Source organism: Vicia villosa, linkage group LG3 (genome assembly GCF_029867415.1).
Source record: "Vicia villosa cultivar HV-30 ecotype Madison, WI linkage group LG3, Vvil1.0, whole genome shotgun sequence".
Classification (NCBI taxonomy): Eukaryota; Viridiplantae; Streptophyta; class Magnoliopsida; order Fabales; family Fabaceae; genus Vicia; species Vicia villosa.
In genome coordinates this window covers 208,979,432-209,005,504 of record NC_081182.1, presented here as the reverse complement: position 1 = coordinate 209,005,504, position 26,073 = coordinate 208,979,432, and the positions used below count along the sequence as shown (strand labels likewise).

At 33.3% G+C, this 26,073-nt stretch overlaps 4 protein-coding genes across 6 annotated transcripts; 2 read left to right on the top strand and 2 right to left on the bottom strand.

Annotated features, from left to right (window-relative positions):
* The first annotated feature begins 11,469 nt into the window (after positions 1 to 11,469).
* On the top strand, positions 11,470 to 13,698 carry LOC131657234 (protein RESTRICTED TEV MOVEMENT 2-like). The gene is made up of 2 exons (XM_058926694.1): positions 11,470 to 11,686; positions 12,335 to 13,698. The coding sequence occupies exons 1-2, from the start codon at positions 11,584 to 11,586 to the stop codon at positions 13,600 to 13,602; spliced, it is 1,371 nt and encodes a 456-aa protein (XP_058782677.1). The 5' UTR covers positions 11,470 to 11,583; the 3' UTR covers positions 13,603 to 13,698.
* A 4,205-nt stretch (positions 13,699 to 17,903) lies between these two features.
* Positions 17,904 to 18,934, top strand: LOC131657232 (uncharacterized). The gene is made up of 2 exons (XM_058926693.1): positions 17,904 to 18,071; positions 18,468 to 18,934. The coding sequence occupies exons 1-2, from the start codon at positions 17,993 to 17,995 to the stop codon at positions 18,932 to 18,934; spliced, it is 546 nt and encodes a 181-aa protein (XP_058782676.1). The 5' UTR covers positions 17,904 to 17,992.
* Positions 18,935 to 19,007: 73 nt separating this feature from the next.
* LOC131657231 (fluoride export protein 1-like) lies at positions 19,008 to 21,671 on the bottom strand. Of its 3 annotated transcripts, XM_058926691.1 has the most exons (7): positions 21,593 to 21,671; positions 21,326 to 21,465; positions 20,987 to 21,064; positions 20,539 to 20,637; positions 20,184 to 20,376; positions 19,684 to 20,105; positions 19,008 to 19,365 (listed from the first exon to the last, which is right to left on the bottom strand). In XM_058926691.1, the coding sequence occupies exons 2-7, from the start codon at positions 21,449 to 21,451 to the stop codon at positions 19,129 to 19,131; spliced, it is 1,155 nt and encodes a 384-aa protein (XP_058782674.1). In that variant the 5' UTR covers positions 21,452 to 21,465; positions 21,593 to 21,671; the 3' UTR covers positions 19,008 to 19,128. The 3 variants fall into 3 exon arrangements, with proteins under 3 accessions (XP_058782674.1, XP_058782673.1, XP_058782675.1); XM_058926690.1 differs by having other exon boundaries at positions 21,326 to 21,663; XM_058926692.1 differs by having other exon boundaries at positions 21,335 to 21,663.
* A 1,551-nt stretch (positions 21,672 to 23,222) lies between these two features.
* On the bottom strand, positions 23,223 to 24,952 carry LOC131659848 (uncharacterized). Its single transcript, XM_058928972.1, has 3 exons — positions 24,603 to 24,952; positions 24,360 to 24,484; positions 23,223 to 23,311 (listed from the first exon to the last, which is right to left on the bottom strand). The coding sequence occupies exons 1-3, from the start codon at positions 24,950 to 24,952 to the stop codon at positions 23,223 to 23,225; spliced, it is 564 nt and encodes a 187-aa protein (XP_058784955.1).
* Between the last annotated feature and the right edge of the window lie 1,121 nt (positions 24,953 to 26,073).

The window sequence follows — 26,073 nt, the reverse complement described above, 5'->3', positions numbered from 1 at the left end:
ATCGGTTCGGGGACAATTAGGGTTAACCCTAATAAAATAAAAGATAAATAAATTAATAATGAATAATAAATAATACTTAGCTTTGATTTGGATTTGATCTGATATGGTTAATAGGGCGCCTTTAAGGTTAACCCTGAAAAGAGACAAGGCAGAAGAAGATGAAGGCGGAACAAATCCTAATTCTAAAAATAAATCAAGTAGAATCTAAGTTAAATTAAACAGAGTACTTAACTTTGGCTTTTGAATCAGGCGCATAGTCGGAAGGCGTTTGAAAAGATAACCCTGAAAAAGGCACAGAAGAGGAAGATTTTTAGTGTAGGGCCGATCTTCGTAAACCCTGATTTAAAATTCAAATTACACATAATTGTAAATTGATTTAATTAATTATTGGTCTTACGACCTAATTAATTAAATCGGGTTAAGGAAATTAAATCGAATGCAAAAATAATTTTTTTATGAATTTTTTGGAATCAAAAGGAAATAAATAGGAATTTTTAAAGATATGTATATAATTAAATAGATATTAAATAAAAGAAAAATTATGTAAGTATTAAATTAATCACTAGATAAATAAATAATAATTATAAAAAAAAGTTTTATAAAATAAATTTTGATTATTATACTATTATAGAGAAAAGAAAAAGAAATTGAATGATATATATATATGTATATGTATAAATAAAATTAATTATGTTATATAAAAAAAAATTGAAAAAAAACTTAGCTTTTATCCGGTATGGACGCGCGCTGATGACTCTGGTGGACTCTCATCCTTGGTGCGTTTGATCGAAACAGTGACGAGATCTGACGGTTGGATGAGGAAGGTGTACCATGGCCCTGTTTATGATGCGTCCACGTGATCCCTGAGTGCTTAAACAAGAAAACGCACGCGCTGCATTTGAATGGTCCAATGATGTCTTGCCACGACATCATCTTCAACCTCCGTCCGTAGCCATAGGTTATACCTACGGACAGGCTCGTTGCTATAGCCCCTGCGAATACGAATACAACCAAACACGAGCAAAAACTTTTCGCGAGACCACAGATGGCATCGTCCAGGTCTCACGAATTCAACCATGGCCTTTATTAGACCTGATTTTACCTGTATGCAAAAACCCTAATCCAAACCGACAAAACCCTAGCAATGGTGTTACGATCAACACAGCATATAAATTCAATTACGTCTCCAGAATCATTCATAGCAACAATATAAACATGAATATGCATCCAAAATACATTAAATATGCGTGTATGATCGAGTCCGATGCAAAGTTCAAAGGCTCAGAATTTCGACTTACAGTGGGGTGTTTTGGCGTTGTTGAATGCGTGCGATGATCTGGATCGGTTCAGAATGCTTTCAGGAACGTGTTGGGATGAATTGCAAGCCTTGAATTGCCTTACACCACCAATTTGAAGTTTGACTTTTCTCCACTTTTGTAACTCGGTTCTAGGGTTCTTCAGAGCCAAATTTCGTGAACCTTGCATCTGGGAAGCTTTACTATATATAATGGACCAAATTAGGTTAATATTTGTGGAGAGAATCTTGCTAAATCAATCTTTGCAAGTTGTGAAAATTTGATTTGTAATATGCTATGGAATCCTTCTATATTTGGCCAAGAGTAATCCAATCTTTTTTCCTTTATTTTGCACGAAAATTATATAAATAATAAGGTATAAATGTGATTGGATTTGATTCACAACCAATTTCCTTCCAAATCTTTTTAATTTTCCTTAATTTTATTGAATTTTAAGTGAATAAAATTCTTATAAAATTAATTAAAATCACATAAATTCGTGGCAAATTGTTTATGGGCTCTCAATGTCACAAGGAGCAAGTTTGGGTCTTAAAAATATAGGCCCATTAGCAAGAAAATTCAAACTTCTTCACATTTTTCCCTCCAAAATAGTCCAACTTTGACAAAGCCTATTTCTCTCAATTTTTGAGGTATGGAGGTGTTCTAGGACTTTTTAGAAACCTTGAAGAGTCTTCTAACCAGTGTCTTTGGTCTCATATCAAAATTATTTTCCATGTTCATTTTATGTTCTTTTGAAAAAAGTGTCTTCTTGTTGACTTTTGAAAAGGACCTATAATGTATGAAGCTATATCTCTTAAACCATTGATCTATGAGCTCTGATTCTTGGACCATTGGATAGAGGAATGAATTTCCTTTAAAATGGGCTTTGGTGGGAATTTTTCTGATGAAGTATGAATATTTGGTGAATTTTCAAAGTTTGGTTAACTTTTTCAGTTTATGCCCAAAATAGTAACTTTTGACTTTTGACTTTTCTGATGTTTCCTTGCATCATTATGATCAACCCTTGATCACATAATGATTTTAGGATTATGGGGATGTTGCTGACCTTATGGAACCACTTTGAGCCCTTGATTCAGTGATTTTTCTTTGAATGAACCAAACCCTAATTCAGAGCCTTTGTATAGGAGAGTGTGTTTTGGAGCTTTATGTCTTGATTTTGAGATTGCATATGAGAAATGGTATGGGCAAATTTTGGGGTATGACAGTATGCCTATAGAAAAGAGCAGTAGAAAAGAGTGTGATTAACCAATGAAGAATTCAACAAAATCAACCACAACCATATAGAAAAGAGAAATACAATAGTGTTATAATTGAATAATTAACTTCAAAATCCGAAGAGAGAACCGAAATTGAACAGATTTGCGAGTGTGCAAACAAACCCTGATGCTAATTGAATGAAATTGATGAGGGAAAGATGAAGGTTACCCTTTCGTTGGCATCTTTGATGGAAGGTGCATACCCAAACCAAACGCCAACACATTGTGCGAAGACCAATCCACCAGATTCAGATAAAAATCGTCTTGCAACGCAGGTGCATCCAAAACCTATCAAATGAAACCACAAATTCTCATCTCCACTAACATCAAAAACCTAAATCAACTGCATAAAATAGATTAAGAAAATAAATCAAATTCACCTTATAAGGAGATCGAGGAACCTACCTGGGAGCCTTAACTGGAATTTGATTAACACCAGGAACAACATCATTAGCCACCTCCTGATGACAATCTTAAAAATCAAATGTTTACAAAAACAAAAGCAAAACCGATCAGAAAATGCACATGAAAGGAATCTATCTAATCTGCATCAAAAAACAAACCTTATCTGAAAATTCAGACAAAACCCAATAATTGCTTCAATCAGTGTGCGAATGGAAGCTTGTTGACGGATCCGCAAATTGTTGTTCATGAATTTGATGTCGCAACCGTGCTCCATAGTTTGTTTTTCACCTTCTGCAATTGAATGGAATATGGATTGGAGAGAAAATAATCGAGTGAGAAACAGAAACAGAAACAAATTATGGATTAGGGTTTATGAATTCCATACCTTGATTTAGATTCATTCATGTTTGTTTCTTTCAACGCGTGAACTCGAAGTAACACCGCATTTTTACGTGATGCAGTAGAACTGTGTTCTTGATGTCGCCGAATTATTGCAATTGGTGACAGGGGCTGAAGCTCCGATTGGTACCACATACATATACATGAGTCATGTCTCATGTGTTATTCATAGTTGTGACGTTTTGTGAATATATCGTGATTGTATTTCGTGACTTGTTAAATGATGGAAGTATGTGAAGATGTGAATTGATGATTTTGTGAATAGTATGAGGATATCAATACTTGTGAATGCATTAACTTAATATGTCCGATGTAACTTATATGTGATGTTTGGTGACTAGATGTTTGACTTATATGTTGTGACGTTTTGGGACTAGGATTGTGATTTAGAATTGTGATTTATACTTATGATGAATTGTGACTTGGCTTGCAAAGTAAATGAAGTATATATATATATATATATATATATATATATATATATATATATATATATATATATATATATATATATATATATATATATATATATATATATATATATATATATATATATATGGGGGTGTATCAAATGAGAACTTTAGTTATTATGAGAAATGAGAACTTTTAATAATAACCGTACGATTTAAAATCAATGACTCAGATTTTACATAAATTTTAAGAGACAATAATTAATAGATAGATTCTGATTTAAATACATATCACATTAAAGCAAATCTGAGCATTGATTTTAAATCATACGATTATTATTAAAAGTTCTCAGTTCTCATTATAGCCAAAGTTCTCATTTGATACGTCCCTTATATATATATAATTGATGTGAATATGAAGTGTGGACTTGTTGTGCGATGAAAAGTATGTGAGATTTGTGAGTCGATGAAAGTATGGAATGTATGGCAATATTAATACTTGCGATGTGATAATCATATATGTCTGAATCCTAATATACAATTTATCATGCGCTCACTTATATGATTTGATATCTCACCCCTTTCTCTTGTTCGTCGTTACCTTTATATTGGTAACGTGCAGGTGTTCAAGTATGAAGATTTAGTTGCCGTTAATCGAGTCGGTTGTCGCTCTGATACGTAGCACTCGAGAGGATGATTTATGATTTTATGATGTTGTTGTTTATTGTTTTATCTTAGCAAAATAAGATGTTTTTAGCTCAAAGATTGAGAACTATGATTCCGCCATGTTTTAATAAAAGAAGTTATTTCGTTTTGAAAAGTATTATATGCTGAGTATTTGTTTAATTGATTAAAGAAAGTGCTATGTATCCGCTAAATGCGATGACGTGATTTATTGTTAAATGAATATGTGACGCCTCATTGGTTTGTCGAGAAATTTTTAAATACTCTGATATTTTCCGCATTACAATTGCTGGGTAGAAATGGGGTGTTATAACTACTACCGCCACTTCTCCTCAAAAGTAGTTCCCACCATAGTAGCTCCTTTTCCAGCACTGTTGCCACCGTAGCTCTTCCTCCAGCACAGTCGTTACTGCCATAGCTCCTCCTTCAAGTCTGCCGCCGCAACTCCTCTTGTTGCACAACCACTAACCTCTCCTCTCGCGTTGCCGCCTCTTCTGCTGTGCCACCCAATACCTCGTTCAGCAACCGTCGTGCCTCTAGAACCATGTTTTCCTATTCCGGTGATGAGTCCGAGCATGCGTCTACAAAGATCCACAGTCTCACCAAGTCATCATCTTCTTTCAATATACAAGAGTTACATACAACCCTTGTTGTCACTAACATCATAAACAACATTCCCTTTGTGATATAGTTAGAGAAAAATCAGACATTATGTGGGATGAACTGTTTGAAGTTCACACTCATGCTCACAAAATGATCTATCACATCATTTCGCAACCAGGAAAAGAAAAACATGCCTTCACTGATGTTGATTTTGAGATGTGGACAACCCATGATTCCATGGTGCTCTAATGGATTTATTCCACCATATCTCTTGATGTTCTTACCATTATTTTAGAAAAGGGATCAACCTTAATGGCTTCTGGCAGCATTTAGCTGATATTTTTTTAGGACAACCAAAACTTACATGTAGTTTCTCTTGAGTAGGACTTCTCATGCACCCTCATGGAGAATTTTTCTAATGTCTCTGGATATTGTCAACACCTTAAGCAACTTTATGATCAGTTGAAGAACATTTGAGCACCTGTTAGCAATCACCCTTTAGTTCTTTAACTAATGTCTAGTCTTTATGAGCCGTACAGTGGGGTTCCTACCCTAATATGCCAAAGAAATCCACCACCGTCATTCTTTCGGCCTCACCCCATGATCACCTTGAAGGAATCCGGTATGGCAAAAATGCACAATAGTAGTTCTCACACTGCTTTTTATATTGCTGCTCAACGCAACTCCAATGACTCCTTTCATCAAAACTCCAATTATCATCAAAATAACCACTCTGGATCCAGCCACAACTACAACAATCAAATCCACAACGGAGGACGTGCACAACATGGTGATTCACGATCTGATGGTCCTCTGTCAACAACTCCTTCTTAGCCCTCTCAGCCATGGCATCACTATTCACCCTAGTTTTCTTGGGGATAAAACCCACCTCTTTGGGATGTACCTCCTTGCCCTTACCCAAATTGGAAATCTGCAATGTAGTCTTAATTTAATGCTCTTATTAGAAATAATATGTGGGATCTAGTTCTACGACCTTGCGATGTTTAACATTATTCGCTGCATCTGGATTTTCTGTTAAAAAAAGAAACTTAACATTGTTTTGAGCGTTACAAAGCTAGTCTTATAGGTGATGGAAGGTCAAAAATTGCACGTGTATATTATGATGAGATATTCGATCATGTGGTCAAATCGGTAATTATCCGCACTGTTCTTACCATTGCTCTGTCTTACATGGTGATCTTCATGAGAAAGTCTATGCATCAACCATTGGTTTTTCGTGATCCCCATCATCCAGATTATGTGTGCTGCTTACAAAAATCAATCGATGGTCTTAAGCAAGTGCCTCGTGACTGGTACCAGCGATTTGCTAACCTTTTCGTCACCGTTGGACTTCATACAACACCTATGATCACTCACCTTTCATCTACTATTGTGACTTTAACATGGCTTACTATTACTTTATGTTGATGATATCATTCTCATCACCTCCTCTCATGACTGTAACATCCCAAATCTACCCCGCAATTTAATAGGAAATATCAGAGTGCAAAATCACAAAATCAACTTCACATTTGAGGCGTCACATTTTCAAATTAAACAATATCTCATGCAAGCTCATATATAAAGATACATAACACATGTCAATGGAGGAATCATACTTCATCAAACATTCAAATCCAAATAATTCATAATATCGCAGCGGAATTCAAAGAACAACATAAATCCAAGTCATAACATCTTTGCCAACATGGCAATGACTATCCAACATGTCACAACAAAACGATAACATCAACAAAATCCAACAAGATATAACAGTGTAATCAAATTAATCAACCATCCCCTGAGTGCTACGTATCAGAGCATAGACACATCGACTCGAGCTATAAGGTGAATGGCTACTCCACGTCATTACCTGCACGTTACCAACAAAGGGTAACATTCAAATAGAAGGGGTGAGATATCAAACAATATAAAGGAACGTATGATAATGTTTAAAACAAAGAAAAGATCATACATTGTTTGCCACTTCTCACCATAAAGCATCTTACAACAACTTTCATCACAAGCAACATTGTCATTATTCAATTACAACAACATATTCAATAGCACAATAATCACCAACATATCACAATATTCACATCATTACTGTAATACGGTGAACTGACTTTATTTGAAATGTACGGTAAGCAAGAGTCGCCACCGACTTTTATTTTATCCAATAAGAAAGGCTAAAAGAACAGAAAAAACCTTTTTAAAGAAAACTGAGTTTTAGGGGTAATTTATACAAAGGGAAGGTGTAAGGCACCCTTTGCATCCATGGTTTTCCATGGGCTCTTAATTGCTTTGCTCTTTAGTTTTGAAGCCAAAAGTTCAGAAATGTAGAAGAAGAAGAAATAAGGACTTTAGCTCGTAAATGAGCGTAGCCTTATGAGTTTTTAGAAAAAGGGTAGAAAAAGAATTTTAAACCAGAGCAAAGCAATTAGGGGCAAATTACCTGGTTAGATGAAAAATGTTCTTTTAGCCTTTCAGGACTATCCATACCATAGGAGGGTAAGGAAGTCCTTTTATTTGGAGGTGGAAGGGTCGTCAAATTATCGTTCGCCACAAGACTGTCCCTTGCCATAGAGGGGCAGGTAGTCTAAGGGAAGGATCAGAATAGCCATTTACTTTTAGGCAACCGGAGGATACCTCAGCACTTCGTAGGCAACTTCGAGGGACGAGATCATATTAGCGAATCGAAGGCAGCATCATTGGGACCTATGATCTTGAGAATGAACTGAGGGCAACATTGCTGAGGTATCCTCGTATCCGAGGGACTTGGCTATTCTGCACTGAAAATACACAAGGCAACAAGGCAACAGGCAACAGGCAACAAGAGAGGTTACCATAAAAGGTGTGTGGGTGCACAATCACGTGATTAATTCAAAATAATTTATCTTGTAAAATTAATTATTCTAAATTCAGTTCATAAGTTACACTCCCTAAATTACCTACCACGCAGTAATATAAACAAGGTTAAGTGCCTTCAAGGCCACGCAATACACACCAGAAGCAGTTACATGATAAACCATGGGGAAGGGGGAAAAAGCAGTAAGAATAAAAACCCCAATAAAGCAAAAAGTCTGACATAAGTAATAATAAAAGGAAATAAAAAGAGGAGTTTCAGGGTTACCGAATATTCGAGCTTTGACCGATTGGTTAACCCTGAAAATTGGAAAAGGAAAAATAAACAACAAAGGGTGAGTGTAGGAGGAGTTCATTGACATTTGAAAGTAGACCCTAATTTATTTTGTAAGGCAAAAAATAAATGAATAAATAAATAATAATAAACTCAGGGACTTAGCTTTTTGATCTGATGGCGCGTGGCTGAAGGATTTTGGTTACTCTTGAAAATTAGCCACGAAGAAGAAAAATGTTAGTGCATTAAAGACCTCAACAATTATAACGTGGCAGATCAAAAATTAAAATAATTTAGGCAAACAAATGAACAGGCAAAACCCCAAATGAGGAACAAGTTAACCACAGTTAATAGAATAAATAAGGCAAGGCAGATGACATAAGGCAAACAAAAGTTTTTATTGTTAAAAAAACAATTATTTTAATATTATGAAAATAACAAAAAAAAACGAATCTTTGATTAAAAAGAATAATTATAAAATATTTTTGAACAAATAATAATTTGTTTAAACTATCTAAGTTTTAAAAAAAACAAATAATAATAATAATAAATAAAAGAAGAAAGAACACAAATAGAGAGTTATGTAATTAAAATAAAAAAAAATGGAAAATACTTAGCTCTGATCCCGTGTGGTGCATCTTTGAGTGTGCATGATCAGAAAGTGGCCAGCAAAATTGTTTGGCCAAAACAAGGTTAATGGCCAAAGGAAATACCTGCAAAAAAAGGATAGTAATAATGTTAATAATGAAAATAATAATAATAATAATAATAATAATAATAATAATAATAATAATAATAATAATAATAATAGTGATAATAATAATAACAATAATAACACAAGAAAAGAATTGAGGTTTAGAAAATTAAATTATGGACAAAATTACGAATAACCTAAATTTGGCCAAATACCAAAAGGTTTTTGGCCAAATATGAATAACCTTGATTTGGCCAAATACCAAAAGGTTTTTGGCCAAAAAAGCAATTGGGGTACCATCCACTTGGCCAATCCATAGAAAACCTGTTCATAAACCAACGCAATATTACAGTTAAGAAAACAAATGGAAAAATAGAAAAGTGATTAAAATAAAATTAAAAAAATATAAAAACCTGATTATAAATCAAATAAAATAAGAACACGAAACTACAATTTTTTTAGATTTTTTTGAATCACTTTTATATTTTTCCATTTGTTTTCTTAACCGTAACATTGCGTTGGTTTATGAACAGGTTTTCTATTGATTGACCAAGTGGATGGTACCCCAATTGCTTTTTTGGCCAAAAACCTTTTGGTATTTGGCCAAATCAAAGTTATTCATATTGCAAATTTTGGGGTATGACAATTACCACAAACATTCAAAATGAGATTCAATATGTGACTTAACTTTATGCACATGCATGTGGTACCATTGGAGTAAAACTCCCGTCTCAAACAATTGCCATTGACTCGTCTCAAACATTTGCCATTAAGGTTGTCTCAAACATTTGCCATTAAGGCTGTCTCAAACAATGCAATGGATGCGAATCAAATGATGCACATCCACAAACAACAACTTAAACAACATAAGCAACATAAACAACATGAGCAACATGTCATACCTCGTTTAAAACAACACCAACTCAATGCCAAGGTTCTATGGAAATAGCCACATCTCAACCGCGTCATTACGCATACAAACATTCATCACGTACAACGTCAAAAAACATCATTAAATCGACAACATATAAATTCAAGAAAAGCTTCTAAAGAATCATGCTAATCACATTCATTGGTTAGACAATGATTTCAGAGTTACGGAGGTTCAAACGACACTTAAAAAGGAGCTACAGATCAAAAGTTATTATCGTTTGAATTTTTCACAAACAGGGCATTTTCGCCCGACGAAAGCATCCGCTCACCCGTCGCTCGGTGGCAGAAACTTGGCCACTCTCTCGCCGCTACGCTCGCTCGGCGGAAACCTGTGACCTCTGGCTCGCCCGGCGAAGCAACTCGCTCGCTCGACGGAAGCCACAAAGAAAGCGCTCGCCCGACGAAGCAAAACGCTCGCCCGACGCTCTACACCAAAACTGGAAAATCTGTGTGTTTTCAGCACTTCCAACACCAACTCAAATTCGATTTTAGCCATCCAAAACTCATCCAAACAGCAATTTAACACACACAAAAGGTTCCTAAACATGTTTCTAACTATGGGTTCATATACAAACATCATCAACATGATTAATGGCACAATTTCATATAATTCTATCATAAACCCTAACAAGATGCAATGACAACAAATCCAGAAGATGCAGTCGTAAAAGGGAATAATACACCCTTCAAACTCGTTGCACACCTACTTGTCAGCCAGGATTACTGAGATTGTCCAATAAGAGGGAGACCTCACCTCGAAGAAGGTCTTCGCCCTTTTAGCTTCATGGGTATAGGTGGGAAGTATTTCTTAATATTATGGGTCCACCTAGAAGTAATCTTTGACGTTTGTCGCTGCCGTCAGGTCATCTGATTGATCAAATCTCGTGCCTACATTACAAAATAAGTCAGATAGATTACCATCAATAGGTCTTTGTTGAAAAAGGGTTCGCCCCATGAGACTGAATGAAGCATCCATCTTCTTGCACCATCTACAAGCACATTCCCCATATCAACTATGATTATGTATGAAACGACGACATTATATACCTGTAAAGAGGAAAGGGAGAGTAATAGAAGGTCCAAAGACTGAAGCAAGATGGTCGATAGCCAAACCTAAAAAGAAGAGATAAACGAAGAACAATAGGAAGACAAAAAGAAACTTTGAAGGCAAAACCCACCTTTTATAAAAAAAAAAATCAGCCAAAAGTCAACGGTCTAGATCAAATATGAGAGAAAGATCCAATGACAACAAATCCACCATTCAATTTTGGTTTACGAACAAAACAAATTTACATATAAATAATAATCTGTTAAATTTATTAAAAATATTTTTTCAGTGAAATTAATAAAAGCGAAGGCCTTATATTTTAATAATCAAAAGTTCAAATTATAACTCTAACAAAATTCAATTAATTTACTTATTTCAGAATTTTGATTAAAAAAATTATTTTAATCCTCTATACATGTTGTGTCGGCTTTTGCCTTACCTTCACTTGATGCAAATTTAAAATGTATGAGCCAAACAAAGAACTTCCAATGAACAAGTTATACCTCACATATGACTCGAGGAAATTCATGAAACTATATCACCTTGAAAGATTGCTTTCAATTCTAAGAAAACTCAACAATTTTATTGAAACTATTCATTATAAATATTACAATCAACAAATCTAATTTGATCAAGTTCCATTATAGCATTGCCATAGTTCTTTGAAACTTTAAAGCAAACCAGAGCCAAAAATTAGAAATGATGTCTACTTTGCAATCATATATCTATGAAGATTTGCATCCAAAAATTGAAACACAGAATACTCCAGAATCTCACCTTCTCATTGTTCACATTCCTGATGGTATTGCACAATTTATTTATTTTATGTTTAAATATTTTAAAACAACTTTTTAAATCTATTAGGATGTAAAGTAAACTAGTATTTTTCAACACTAAAAAGTTCGAATCTAATTTACAAAATATATTGTTCAACAATATCTCATGTAGGGTGGCAAAACGGGTCTGATCAGCCGAACATGTCTGTTTTGTTCGCATTTCTTCTTAAAACGGATCATGTTTTAGTCCCGCACTCTTTAATATATATCTATCTCGCTCCGTTCCATTTTTTCGGACGCGGACATTAATATATTTTTTTTGCAATTTTAAGTTTTAAAAGTGAAATGTCTCTGGTTTATCCCGCGCTCTCATATTTTTACGGGACATGTCAAAGTTTTAAGACCACATCCTTAATTATGTCTGTTTTGTCTCGTCCTATTTTTTACAAATTTTTATGGTACATGTCTATACGGACGGGCATGCCGTTTACCATCCTTAATCTCAAATATGATTGATTATCTTCTATGGATTCTTTAATATATCAATACAATGTCACTTTTAGTGTTTTATGTATAATAGTTTTTTTTTTAGTTTTTTTTATTATTTTAAATGCTAAATAAGATGATTTCATTCCTTAATTTTTTTTTTGCAAATTATTGAATTAATCTTATAGGTTTTGCAAAAGAAGATATTGGTGCAAAAGTTGAGTATGATTTTGGAAGGGTGAGAGTTTTTGGTGAAAGATCAATTGGAGCAAACAAAATGAAACGGTTCAATGAAAAGTATCAAGTTCCATCACATTGTGATGTTGGCAATATTAGAGGTAAGTATGATGGAAATGGAAAAACTGTCACTATTATAATGCCAAATATTCCAGGTAAAGTTCCTCCACAAGAACAAAAACCAATTGAAGAAAGTAAGGAAGATCAAAAGGATCAACAAAACACTTCTCATCAAGATTCTAAATCAAATGTTGAAAGTAAAGACGATGCTACTCCGCAAGATGCTCAAAAATTGACTACGCCTCAAAAGGATCCTGAAGAAACTTCTCAAAAAGATCAAGTTACAAAAGATGATGAGAATCCGACCGTGCAAGAAGCTACAAAAGAGTCTATAGCTCAAAAGGGTCAAGACGAAATTTCCCAAAAAGAATTTGCATCTCAAAAAGGTCGAGAAGAGATTTCTAACACTGAATCTGAGTCTGTAACTCAAAAGGAATCTTTGTCACAAAAGAGTCAAGAGGAAATTTCTCAAAAAGAGTCTATAGATGAAAAGGGTCGAGAAGAAATTTCTCAAAAAGAGTCTATAGATGAAAAGGGTCGAGAAGAAATTTTTCAAAAGTCGGAGGTTACAGAAGTTGAAAGTAAGGAAAAATCTCATCACGAGACTCCAACTCCATCAGAAGAAACACACAAGTATATGCCTGAAAAAAGTCAAGATCAAGGAACTCCCGATAAAGCCGCGGATACAAAAGATGCAAAACTTCAAACACAAAAAACCACATCAAGTCTAAAAGATGAGAATAAGGAAAATCAAAAGTTTGTAAATGAAGAAAGTAAGAATCATCTCAAGAAACCTATGGAATCAGAAAAGCCACAAGTTATGAATGATTCTCCCCCTACACTTGAAAAGGAAACCAAGTATGGAAGTAAAGAAACTGCAAAAGTGAAAGCATACATAGAAAAAGGAAAGGAAATGATGAATGATAAATTCGGCGATGATAATGCCGATGAGAAAAAGAGTGGTAAAAAAAGCTTTCCTGAATCAACAAGAACAAGAATCAAAGACATGGCTTTATCGACTACTCAAGCGGTAACTAATTATGCAAAGAGGTTCAACGAAGAAGATAAACAAAAGCTAATATACACCGGTGCAACAATTCTTGTTGTCGCACTCGGTGTTTACGCTTCTTACAAATATCGTTCCTCGCCTAGAACATAAAGAAATTGCATATGTATAAGATTTAATTTACTACCATAGTATCTATCATATTTGTATCATACTTGACAAATAAATAAAAGGTTACATGTACTTACATTGGATCATACTTATCCTTTCTCATCTTCGCCACCACCATTGATGTCTGAAACTAGCGGGGTGAAAAAAAAAACCAATTTCCATAAATTATTTTAGAAAATATGGTGCATTTATTTAAAAGTCTAAACAATGTTGCATGAAAGCTGACTCAAATTCATTTCATTGAACTAAAATAATACCGGTACAAATTATAATGAATCAATCCAATAGCTTCTTCTTTTTTTTTCACTACTCGTATTTAATCTACTGCCTAATCTAATTCGGAGGTTAATTATGGTATCAAATGATTTCAACCTCCTCTAAATCGCAGTTACTGGAATCGAACCGATATCCTTCTTATCAAGTTTAGTGTTGTGTCAATCACTACTGGACAAATTAATTTAATTTGAGAATATCTCAATCAATCCCATAATATTGTTGGGCACCGACGCAATTATATTTATGTCCCATGTCTTCGTAGATACATTTCCGAATGTACTTTTTTTTGCAAAATTTAGGTTTTTCCGAAGATACATCTGCGGAAGTAATTTAAATTAGAAAATATTTGAGAAAACTACCAAATAATTCAGTTAAGAAAATGTTTCATAGATGCATTTGCGAAAATATTTATTCCACCAGATTTTCCTTTAAAATAAAAAAGTTAGTACATGTTCTTTTTCCTTATTTATCACATTCTAATTTTTGTACTTTAAAAAATGTTAGCAATATAAATTGAAAGAATCTCTAACTTTAACTTTAAATTTAAAATACTTTCTATATATATATATATATATATATATATATATATATATATATATATATATATATATATATATATATATATATATATATATATATATATATATATATATATATATATATATATATATATATATATATATATATATATAATGTATGACCCAAACAAAGAACTTCCATTGAACAAGTTATACCTCACATATGACTCAAGGAAATTCATGAAGCTATATCACCTCAAAGCACTCTTTTCAGATTGTTTTCATTTCTAAGAAAACAAAGCAATTTCATTGAAACTAATTTCCTCAAGTTCCAATTTAACATTATCATAGTTCTTTGAAACAATTGATAATAGTTAGTATTTTTTATAGTTATTTTTATTATTTTAAATGCTAAATAAGATGATTTCATTCTTTAATTTTTTTTTTGCAAATTATTGAATGAATCTTATAGGTTCTACAAAAGGAGATATTGGTGTTAAAGTTGAGAATGATTTTGGAAGGGGAGGTTTTGGTGAAAGATCAATTGCACTAAATAAGATGCTTTTAGAAATGGAGTCAAGTTTGCATCCAAAAATTAAAACAATTGATAATAGTTAGTATTTTTTTATGGTTATTTTTATTATTTTAAATGCTAAATAAAATTATTTCATTCTTTAATTTTTTTTTTTTTGCAAATTATTGAATGAATCTTATAGGTTTTACAAGAGGAGATATGGGTGTTAAAGTTAAGTATGATTTTGGAAGGGTGGAAGATTTTGGTGAAAGATCATTTGGATTAAATAAAAGGATGCGATTCAAGAAAAAGTATCAAGTTCCACAACATGGTGATATTGGCAATATTAGAGGTAAGTTTGATGGAAAAACTGTCACTACTATAATGCCAATTATTCCAGGTAAAGTTCCTCCTCAACAAGAACAAAAACCAAGTGAAGATAATAATGTTGCTAAGGTAAATAATCAAAAGGATCAACAAAACACTTGTCATCAAGATCCTAAATCAAATGTAGAAAGTAAAGAAGATGCGACTCCCCAAGATGCGCAAAAAGTGACTACATCTCAAAAGGGTCTTGAAGAAAATTTTCAAAAAAATCAAGTTACAAAAGATGATAAGAATTTGAACTCACAAGTAGCCACAAAAAAGTCTATAACTCAAAAGGGTCAAGACGGAATTTCTCAAAAAGGTCAAGAAGAAATTTCTAATACTGAGTTTGTAACTCAAAAGGAATCTTTGTCACAAAAGGGTCGAGAAGAAGTTTCTCAAAAAGAGTCTATAAATGAAAAGGGTCGTGAAGAAATTTCTCAAAAAGAGTCTATAAATGAAAAGGGCCGAGAAGAAATTTCTCAAAAGTCGGAGGTTACAAAAGTTGAAAGTAAGGATAAATCTCATCACAAGACTTCAACTCCATCAGAAGGAACACACGAGTCTATGCCTCAAAAGATTCAACATCAAGGAACTCCCGATAAAGCCACAGATACAAAAGATGCAAAACTTCAAACACAAGAAACCACATCAACTCTAAAAGAAGAGAATAAGGAAAATCACAAGTTTGTAAAGGAAGAAACTAAGGATCATCTCAAGAAAACCATAAAATCTGAAAAGCCACGTGTGATGGATGATTCTACCCCTCCACATGAAAAGAAACCGAAGAAGAAAACAAAGAATCTGCAAAAGTTGAAACTTTTCCTCAGATGAAAACATACATAGAAAAAAGAAAGGAAATGATCAATGATAAATTTGGCGATGACAACGATGATGAGAAAAAGAGTGATAAAAAGAGCTTTCATGAATCAACAAGAACGAGAATCAAAGACACGGCTTTATCTACTACTCAAGCGGTAACTAATTACGCTAAGAGGTTCAATGAAGAAGATAAACAAACGCTAATATACACTGGTGCAACAATTCTTATTCTTGCACTCGGTGTTTACGTTTCCTACAAGTATCATTCCTCGCGTCGACCTTAGAAAAATTGCATATCTAAATGATTTGATTTAATATCCTATAGTATCCATCATACTTGACAAATAAATAAAAGCTAACATTGAAGTCCCTCTTCTTTTGGAAAGGATTGAACAAATACATTCAATATTGAAGAACTAAAAGCATAAAAATATAGAGAAAGAATCATAAGCCAACTTCTCATACACATTATAATACATTCCCCAAAAACTTGTCGCAACTATTCATGCATAATATAATGATGTAAGTATGCAATACAATAGCTTTTGTCACTGACACAAATTAGATCTACATCATTTCACATCAACATGTTGTTTTTCATTTTCACCACTATTGATGTTTAGAATTAGGGGAGTACAAAAAAAACCAGGTTGCATTAACTATTTTAGTATATATGGTACCAAAAAAAACATTTTGCATGGAATAGGGTAAATAGGTCTGCCTATAAGGTCATTTAACCCCTGTGCTTTTTAAATATACCTTCTTTAATTATCAAAAAAAAAAAATAGACTTTCATGTTAGACTTTAAAAAATAAAGTTTTTAATATACCGTAAGATAGATTGAAGCCCAAATTTTTTTCGTAAGTTAGACTCAGACCTTCTAAGGTCGGGTATGACCTAACGTAGTGTCATCTCTACTTTTAAAATTTGTCAAACGAGATTTGGTTTGTTCTTTCAGCTCGAAGAAATCTTAGTTTTGTTTATTCTTTTCAGTAACACATAGAAATGGTAACATGAATAATAATGGTGACATCTGCACCTAATTGTAATAGGGCACGACTTTGGTGCCTTGATGGCCTCAAAGGCACCGTACTTACATTTTTAGTTTATAATTGTAAATTTTACATGATAAAAAAATTAAAATAATAGGATGAGAGAAAATAATTGGTAGAGAGAGAAAAACACAAATCTATGTCTTTGGCGCCATCTACAATAATCGCAACAATTATAATTGAGATTTTAGATATTAGTTAGCTTTTCCTTTATAGATTTGATTTATTTTGATTTGACATTTTTTCATTTATATTTTTATTTGTTTGTTTCATTTTACTTTTTCTTACTTTTTTTATGTTGAATATAATATAATTTTTGTTTTGTTTGGTTGAGATAGATGAATCTTTGTTCTCTTGTTTTTCAATGATTTTTTTTAGAAATTACATATTCTTTTTCCTTACTTTACACATTCTAATTTTTCTACTTTAAAAATTGTTAGGAATATGAAAAGAAAGAATCTCTAGCTTGAAATTTAAAATACCTTCCATATATATATATATATATATATATATATATATATATATATATATATATATATATATATATATATATATATATATATATATATATGGCTTTTTGCCTTACCTCTTGATGGAAATTTAAAATGTATGATCCAAACAAAGAACTTCCATTGAACAAGTTATACCTCACATATGACTCAAGGAAATTCATGAAGCTATATCACCTAAAAACAATTTTTTTAGATTGCTTTCATTTCTAAGAAAACAAAACATCATTTCATTGAAACTAATTTCCTCAAGTTTCATTTTATCATTATCATAGTTCTTTGAAACTTTAAAGCAAACAAGAGCAAAAATTAGAAATGGAGTCAACTTTGCATCCAAAAATTGAATCAATGGATACTCAAGAATCACACCTTTTCATTGTTCACATTCCTGATGGTATTGCACAATTTATTCATTTTATGTTTAAATCTTTTAAAACAATTTTTAAATCTATTAGGATGTAGAATAAACTAGCTTTGTTAACACTAAATTTCGAATCTTATTTAAAAAATATGTTCATGTTTAGTGTTGACAATATTTCTAGTAGAGGTTGCCAATCGGGGCCAGTCAGTTGAAAATATTTGTTTTGTCCGCGTTTTTTCATAAGACAGATTAAGATTTTAGATTCACACTCTCCAATATGTCTATTCTGCTTCGCCTTGTTTTGTTACAGATTTTTGTGGGCACAAACATTAACGTAATTTTTTTCTGTAATTTTAGATTTTAAATACAATGTCCGCGGGCCGGTTCCGTCCCGCCCTCATGTATTTGCTTATTGAATGCATTTGACAGGTTTTGCAACAGGAGATATTGGTGCTAAAGTTGAGTATGATTTTGGAAGGGTGAGAGTTTTTGGTGAGAGATCAATTGGATCAAATAAAATGATACGTTTCAATGAAAAGCATCAAGTTCCATCACATTGTGACATTGGCAATATTATAGGTAAGTTTGATGGAAAAACTGTCACCATCATAATGCCAAATATTCCAAGTAAAGTTCCTCAACAAAACACTTCTCATCATCAAGATCCTAAGAAAACATTCATAGAGAAAGGAAAGGAAATGATCAATGATAAATTCCGCGATGATAATGACGATGACGAGAAAAAGAGTAATGAAAAGAGCTTTCCTGAATCGTTCCTCGCAAAGAGGTTCAATGAAGAAAATAGACAAAAGTTAATATACACCGGTGCAACAATTCTTGTTGTCGCACTCGATGTTTATGCTTCCTACAAGTATCGTTCCTCGCGTCGAACATAAACAAATTGCATATCTATAATATTTAATTTACCACCCTATAGTATCTATCATATTTGTATCATACATGACAAATAAATAAAAAATGTACATTGCGAGTTTACTTTGTTTTGGATTGCAAAACAATAGACGTTTGTTCAAATTCCGCTATAATTCAGTTCTCGAAATTACACAATTCTTCGAGTAAATAGATTATTCTAGTTCTCGAAATTGCGCAAACCGTTATCTATTCGCCAAATAGGTATACAGAATATTAAGATTCCTAAAAAGAATGAGGAACATATTGTGATTATAGTATAAACATATGCTCTCCAAGGGTGTATGCTTTCTCTCATTTCATGGAACTCAGCAACAAAGGTAGAGACAGTACTCAAACAACCTAACAGACCAAATTGTATGCCTTTTATGATAGTATCACAATCTCTAGAGTTCACCTGCATCAAACAAGTGAGATATAACCGATCACAAAACTTGTTTTGATTCTTTGAAAACAAGCTTATAGCTATGCAAGTGCATACAAACATGAGCCTAAGATCGATAAAGTAGTTGATCAGGGCCGTCTTTGAGGACGTGCAAGATAAGCTACCGCACAGGGCCTAAAATTTGTCACGGTTAAAGTGTGTCTAAATAGGGCCTCAAAATATTTGTCATTGTTAAACTGTGAAAAAATAGACGGTTAAACTGTAACTAACCTACACAGAATCTTCAAAAACATAAGACGGCCCTTGATGAAAGATATTATAGAAACTTACATATATCTTTGTTGTAGCGAGTGCGGCCATGATACAAGCAGCAGAGACATTTGCAATCAGAGTTCCAAATGGAATCCAATTCAACAAACCTGTTGATCCTAATCCATGTCTATTCAATGGTGCTAAAAGCCACCTAATCCACACACCAAGTGGCCCAACTATGCAAGCAATCCACAGAAAAGAAGTTTCACCATTCTTGAACTCAGAAATCATCAACACACCACTAACACACCATAACAAGCCTAAAACCAGCAGTAACACCAACATAACCACCAACTGATTCTTGAAACTTTCCGCCTTTACTTTGATTTCGTCTCTACTAGTTTCAGTTCTTGAACTCATGTTTGGTTTTCTGAGAAGCCACTTGAAGCCCTTAGCTGTTTCTATCCCGAATATGATTGAAAACGCAACAAGAAAAAGACCTAAAGAATTCCAATTAGATACTTATCGAGTTTTGAATGCGAAAAACATACTTATCAAGTTTTACATTTTATGGTTACCTATTAGATAGCCAAGAACAACAAAGAGCCAATTTCCGGTGACACTTAGTTCGAGCATTTTCTGATTCCAGCCGCTGAATGTCGTTAGACTCCCTAAGTAACCGGTTGTGAGTGCAACAGCCAGATACTCGGACACGTTTGATATGTCTTGTTTGAATACAACACCGAACCAACCCATCAGAAAAGAACCAACCTAGAAACATATTCAAACATATTCGAACATATTCATTAAAAAGACGTTGGCGCTTAAGGAAAAGTTAGACGATGAAACTTCTTAAATACAGATAAATTCAAATAAGTCAATCCAAACGGATTCATATCACGCAAAAGAGTGAGAAGGGAACAAAGTAGAGACCATATTAGAAGGAAGGTCGAGATAAAGAATCGTTCGGTCACTAGTCACATGACCAACACTAGGGCCAAACAACTTGTCCAATGTATATCTTGTTAATACCTGAATCATCATAACAGCAAAACAAAACAAAAAATAATGAGTTAGTATCATGCTCAAGAGTCAAGACTATTGATAGATCTTTAGCATACATCAGTGTTGTCGATGGCGGATGGCAGTTCATGACGAAGAGCCAAATTTTCGTCATAACGGCCACTTTGCAACGCTGTTATAATAGAATGTGACAGAAAAAATTGCAATATCGGCTGATATTTACTATTGCAGCGAGCCCAAAAACCATCTTATCTGTCATAGCGGCCATGGCGCCGTGTCAGGTGTCTGACACAGACATATGTAGTTACGTTCAATTATTCTATTATTAAAAGTTGAAGTTGAGAAGATAGCAAATTACCCCAAGAATACCAAAAACAGCTAAATGAATAAGATATGAAGCATAATCCAATAACTTTGGCAATTCTTTATTACTTTCCTGCAAATAGTTCACAACAGACACAATTGCATCGATTACCATAAGGAAACAAAAAATCATAATCAATTATATGTGTAACTTTAGAAGAAGTTACGATTAAATCGATTGACAGTGTAAAAAATCTTTACGCTGGCGGTGCATAAGAATTAAATTCAATAGAAAATGGTTTGAATCTCACTTCATCTGATGAAAGGAAATTGAAACTAAGAACAATGTTAATATAAGAAGTGATTATTGAAAAAAAAGTTGAATAAAACTCACATGTTGTACATCTTGAGAAGCCTCTCTTTGATTGGTTAAGAGAGGGGACATTTGTTCAGATGTTACAGAATTGGATGCACCAAGATGAAGCTGCTGCAATTTGTTAACCCCAACATCATGCTCCATTTCATGTGCTATGCCTATGTGTGATTTGATAAACTCAATAAATAATACTATCTCTGATCTTTCTTTAAAAAAAAAATTCTAAAGATTCATTGAATAAACAATGTATTTAATCTCAACAATTGCGTCCAGTAAATATCTGACCTATGAAATTTTAAATAATTTATAATTCAGATGAAAAATTGGTTAATTGGACATTTTAGAGAGAGATTGAGCTTTCAAAAAAACATGTATTGATCGAATTTAATAGCAAGGCATGTGATATTTATTTGTAGACAGCTTAGAAGATAAGATGTGACAAGAGAAAATGTTGAAAGCCATAGGTTAAAATGAAAACTGACCACTTTTACAGAATAAGCACATTGGATATTTGTAATGGAAGAATATAGTACCATCAACTTCTTCTCATCATTCATTCTTTTACACTTTTTAACTAAGCGCTTATGTAAATACATTTTCTTAACTTTTTTTATCCGGCACCCCTACTCTCTTCCCTACAATTTTTTAATAATTAATTATATTTTTTCATAATTTAAATTTTAGTATTATTTTTTAAAAAAATTATTCTCAAAACTTTTGAGAATTACTAAAATACTCTTTAATATTACTTTTCACCCCTGTAATATAGACAAAATTCGCTTTACACCCTAGTAATATTTTTCTTTTATTTTCTTCTGTAATATTTTTTTTGTTTGGATTAACTCCTTAAGCGTGCAATTCAAACACCAAATCTAAGGGGGAAATCAAACAAAAAAATATTACAAGAGGATAAACTTTACACATAGGAGACAAAAGACATAGTATTTTTATATTACAACGGGGTGTTTGAAAAAAAAATTACAGGAGAAAAAAGCGAATTTCGCCTATTACATAAGGGTTTTTTATATTTAACCCATAAAAAAATATTGTAGGAAAAATGATATCTTAATTATATATGTCTTTAAATGTCACCTTAAAAATCAAATAAGACGACATTGAAAATCGTGGCCTATGTTTTTCCAAAAGCAAATTTATTTTTACTAATTTATATATATATATATATATATATATATATATATATATATATATATATATATATATATATATATATATATAATCTCGGATCTCTAGTGAACCTCGATCTCTATCCGAACTAATACACAAAGGAACATCATGCAGCATGACAATCACCTTGGTATAAATCCGCCAACTTAGAAATTGGATATGTGATGTTAATAGGTATAAAATGAGCCGACTTCGTAAGTCTATCAACGATCACCCAAATCGAATCATGTCCTCTTACGGTATTCGGTGAACCCGACACGAAATCCATAGAAATGCGATCCCATTTCCATTCCGGAACTTCTAACGGTTGCATTAATCCTCCAGGCTTCTGATGCTCGACTTTCTACTTCTGACAAGTCAAACATGCATACACAAACTGAGCTATGTCACACTTCATTCCAGGCCACCGAAATAGGTTCTTCAAATCTTGGTACATTTTTGTAGCTCCTGGATGAATACTCAAATTACTTCTATGACCTTCTTCAAGAATCGCTCTCTTCAAATCCACATCCTCAAGAATACAAATTCGATTACAGAATCTCAACACACCTTGTGCATCCAACTTAAAGTCATCACTCTCAGCTTGATCGATTCAAACCATCAAATCTACCAATTTCACATCCAACTTCTGAACTTCTTTGATACTATCCTGAAAATCATTGTTAGTCTTCAACATACTCAATTTAACACTCTTAGATGTCACTTCGCATACCAAACTCATATCTCTGAATTATTCAATCAATTTCAATTCCTTAACCGTCATTGTCGACATATGCAGAGTCTTTCGGCTTAAAGCATCGGCCACAACATTAGCTTTTCCTGGATGATAACTCAAATCAAAATCATAGTCCTCCAACAACTCTAACCACCTTCGTTGCCTCATATTCAATTCCTTCTGATCAAACAAATACTTCAAACTCTTATGGTCGTTAAATACTTCAAATCTAGAACCATAAAGATAATGCCTCCAAATCTTCAATACAAACACAACAGCAGCAAGCTCTAAATCATACGTAGGATAGTCCTTCTCATGAACTCTCAACTGTATTGGCGCATAAGCAACAACTTTATCATTCTGCATGAGCACACCTCCTAAACCCATCTTAGAAGCATCATAATAAACCACGAACGATTCTTCCAGGTTAGGTAATATCAAAATCGGTGCCGACGTCAATCTCTTCTTCAACTCGGTAAAAATATCTTTGCATTGAAGAATCCATACGAAAGTCTTACCCTTACAAGTCAACTTCGTCAGCGGAAGTGCCAACTTAGAAAAACCTTCAATGAACCTTCTATAATAACCGGCTAGTCCCAAGAAGCTTTGAACCTCGGTAGCCGACTTAGGAGTTTCCCATCTTCAGACGACATCTATTTTAGACGGATCCATAGCAATGTCATCAACATAAATGACATGACCAAGAAAACTAACTTCTTTCAACTAGAACTCACACTTGGACAACTTCGCATACAACTTCTTCTCTTTCAAGACTCGTAATACCAACTTCAAATGCTCAACATGATCTAATTCTGACTAAGAGAATCACAATATCATCAATGAATACCACCACAAAACAATCCAGGTACTCATGAAAAATATGGTTCATGTACTCCATAAATACTCCCGGCGCATTAGTAACACCGAAGGGCATCACAGAATACTCATAATGTTCATAACGTGTCTTGAAGGCTGTCTTCTACATATCCTCATCTTTCACTTTAATCTGATGGTAGCCCGACCTCAAATCAATCTTACTAAACACACGAGCACCAACCAACTGATCCATCAAGTCATCAATCCATGGAAGTTGATACTTGTTCTTGATTGTCACCTTATTCAATTTCCTGTAATCAATACAAAGCCTCATACTTCCATCTTTCTTCTTAACTAACAACACTAGATCTCCCCACGAAGAGACACTAGTTCTCACAAACTTCTTCTCAAGCAACTCTTCCAATTGCTTCTTCAATTCCGATAACTCTGATGCAGACATCCTGTATGGTGCCATAGACATAGGTCTAGTACCAGGTACAAGATCAATGAAGAACTCAAGCTCTCTCTCAGGCGGTACATCAGGAATTTCATCAGGGGAAAACTTCAAGAAATTCACACACCACCTTCAACTCGTCTATAATAGCTTGATTTTTAACAGACATCGATGCAACCAACGCAAACACTTGAACTTCCTCCTTCATTAACAGGTGCAACTGTCTAGCAGACAACAACTCAACACTTTCCTCTTCAGGAGAAGATAACCTCACAGACTTATCAAAACAGTTAATATGGACATGGTTATGCTTTAACCAGTTCATAACCAAGTTCACATCCAAACCTCTTAACGGCAAGCAAACAAAACCAACAACGAAGTCTCTGTCGAAAATCGACACGGGACACTTTAAACACACAAGAGAAGTAGTTACCGATCTCTTAGCCGGAGTATCGAAAACCATCTTTCCATTCATAGCAGACAACACAAGACCCAATCTTTCAACACAATCAGCAGAGATAAAACAATGAGTAGCACCAGTATCAATAATAGTAATCAAAAGAATTCTATTAATGAAATTATCTAAATATAATAATTGTATCTCTAAATACAATGAATTATCTAAATTAAGCTCTCTTTTTCTGCGTATCTCTATTTTCCTCGGTGCTAATAATTATAATAACTACATATTTTTCAATAATACTTCCAATAATGATAATAATTGTATTTTAATTGTTAGTTAGGAGAGCCCATATTATAAAATAATCATTTAATGTAAATCGTTATTCAGAATTACAAGTTTAAAACATTAATATAAATACACTAAGATGACGCGCGCCCAATATCAAAAAGTTACGAGTTTAAAACATTAAATTAATAACACTAAATTGAATTGTGCACAATATCAAACACTCTCTATTGTTAAACCCTGAAATAGTCTATCTTTCTTTGAAACCCTAACAATGACGAAAACAAAGCTTCTTCCTTTCCAGTAGGACCTCCTCCGAAGCAAGGAGTTTATTGGCCATTTGGTGAGTTGTTGCTCGCACACAAACATACATTTTATCTTTTGAAACCCTACATATTCAGTAATGGTTCAAAAGTGTTGTGTATTTACTTTAGACTAAGGTTTTAACTTGTTGTCGAAATTAATTTTAAAAGTTTATCATTTCCGGAACACTTTTGAAAAGTGTTCTGGTAAAGTGTATTATTAACATACCGGAATAGTTTATGAAAGTGTTCTGATTAAAGAACTAGCTAAATGGTTTACTGCAACGGTTTAAACTATTGTCTTTTTACTTTTGGCCACGGTTTTAGTTTGTTGCCGAAATTGCTAAATGATTTTTTTAAAGTTTTTTGAAACCAGGAACACTTTTTAAAAGTGTTCTGGTATGAATTTCTTTATCAGGACACTTTTTGAGTGTTCCGGTGTGTATTTTTTGTAAATTGGATTACTTTGAAAATGGGTTCTGGTTTATATATTTTTGGGTGTTCCGAGAATTTTTTTGAAATGTGAGAAAAAAAAGTAAAAAATATAAATTATTTATACAAGAGTATTTTGGTAAAAAAAAAATTTTATAGGATATGAGTATAATG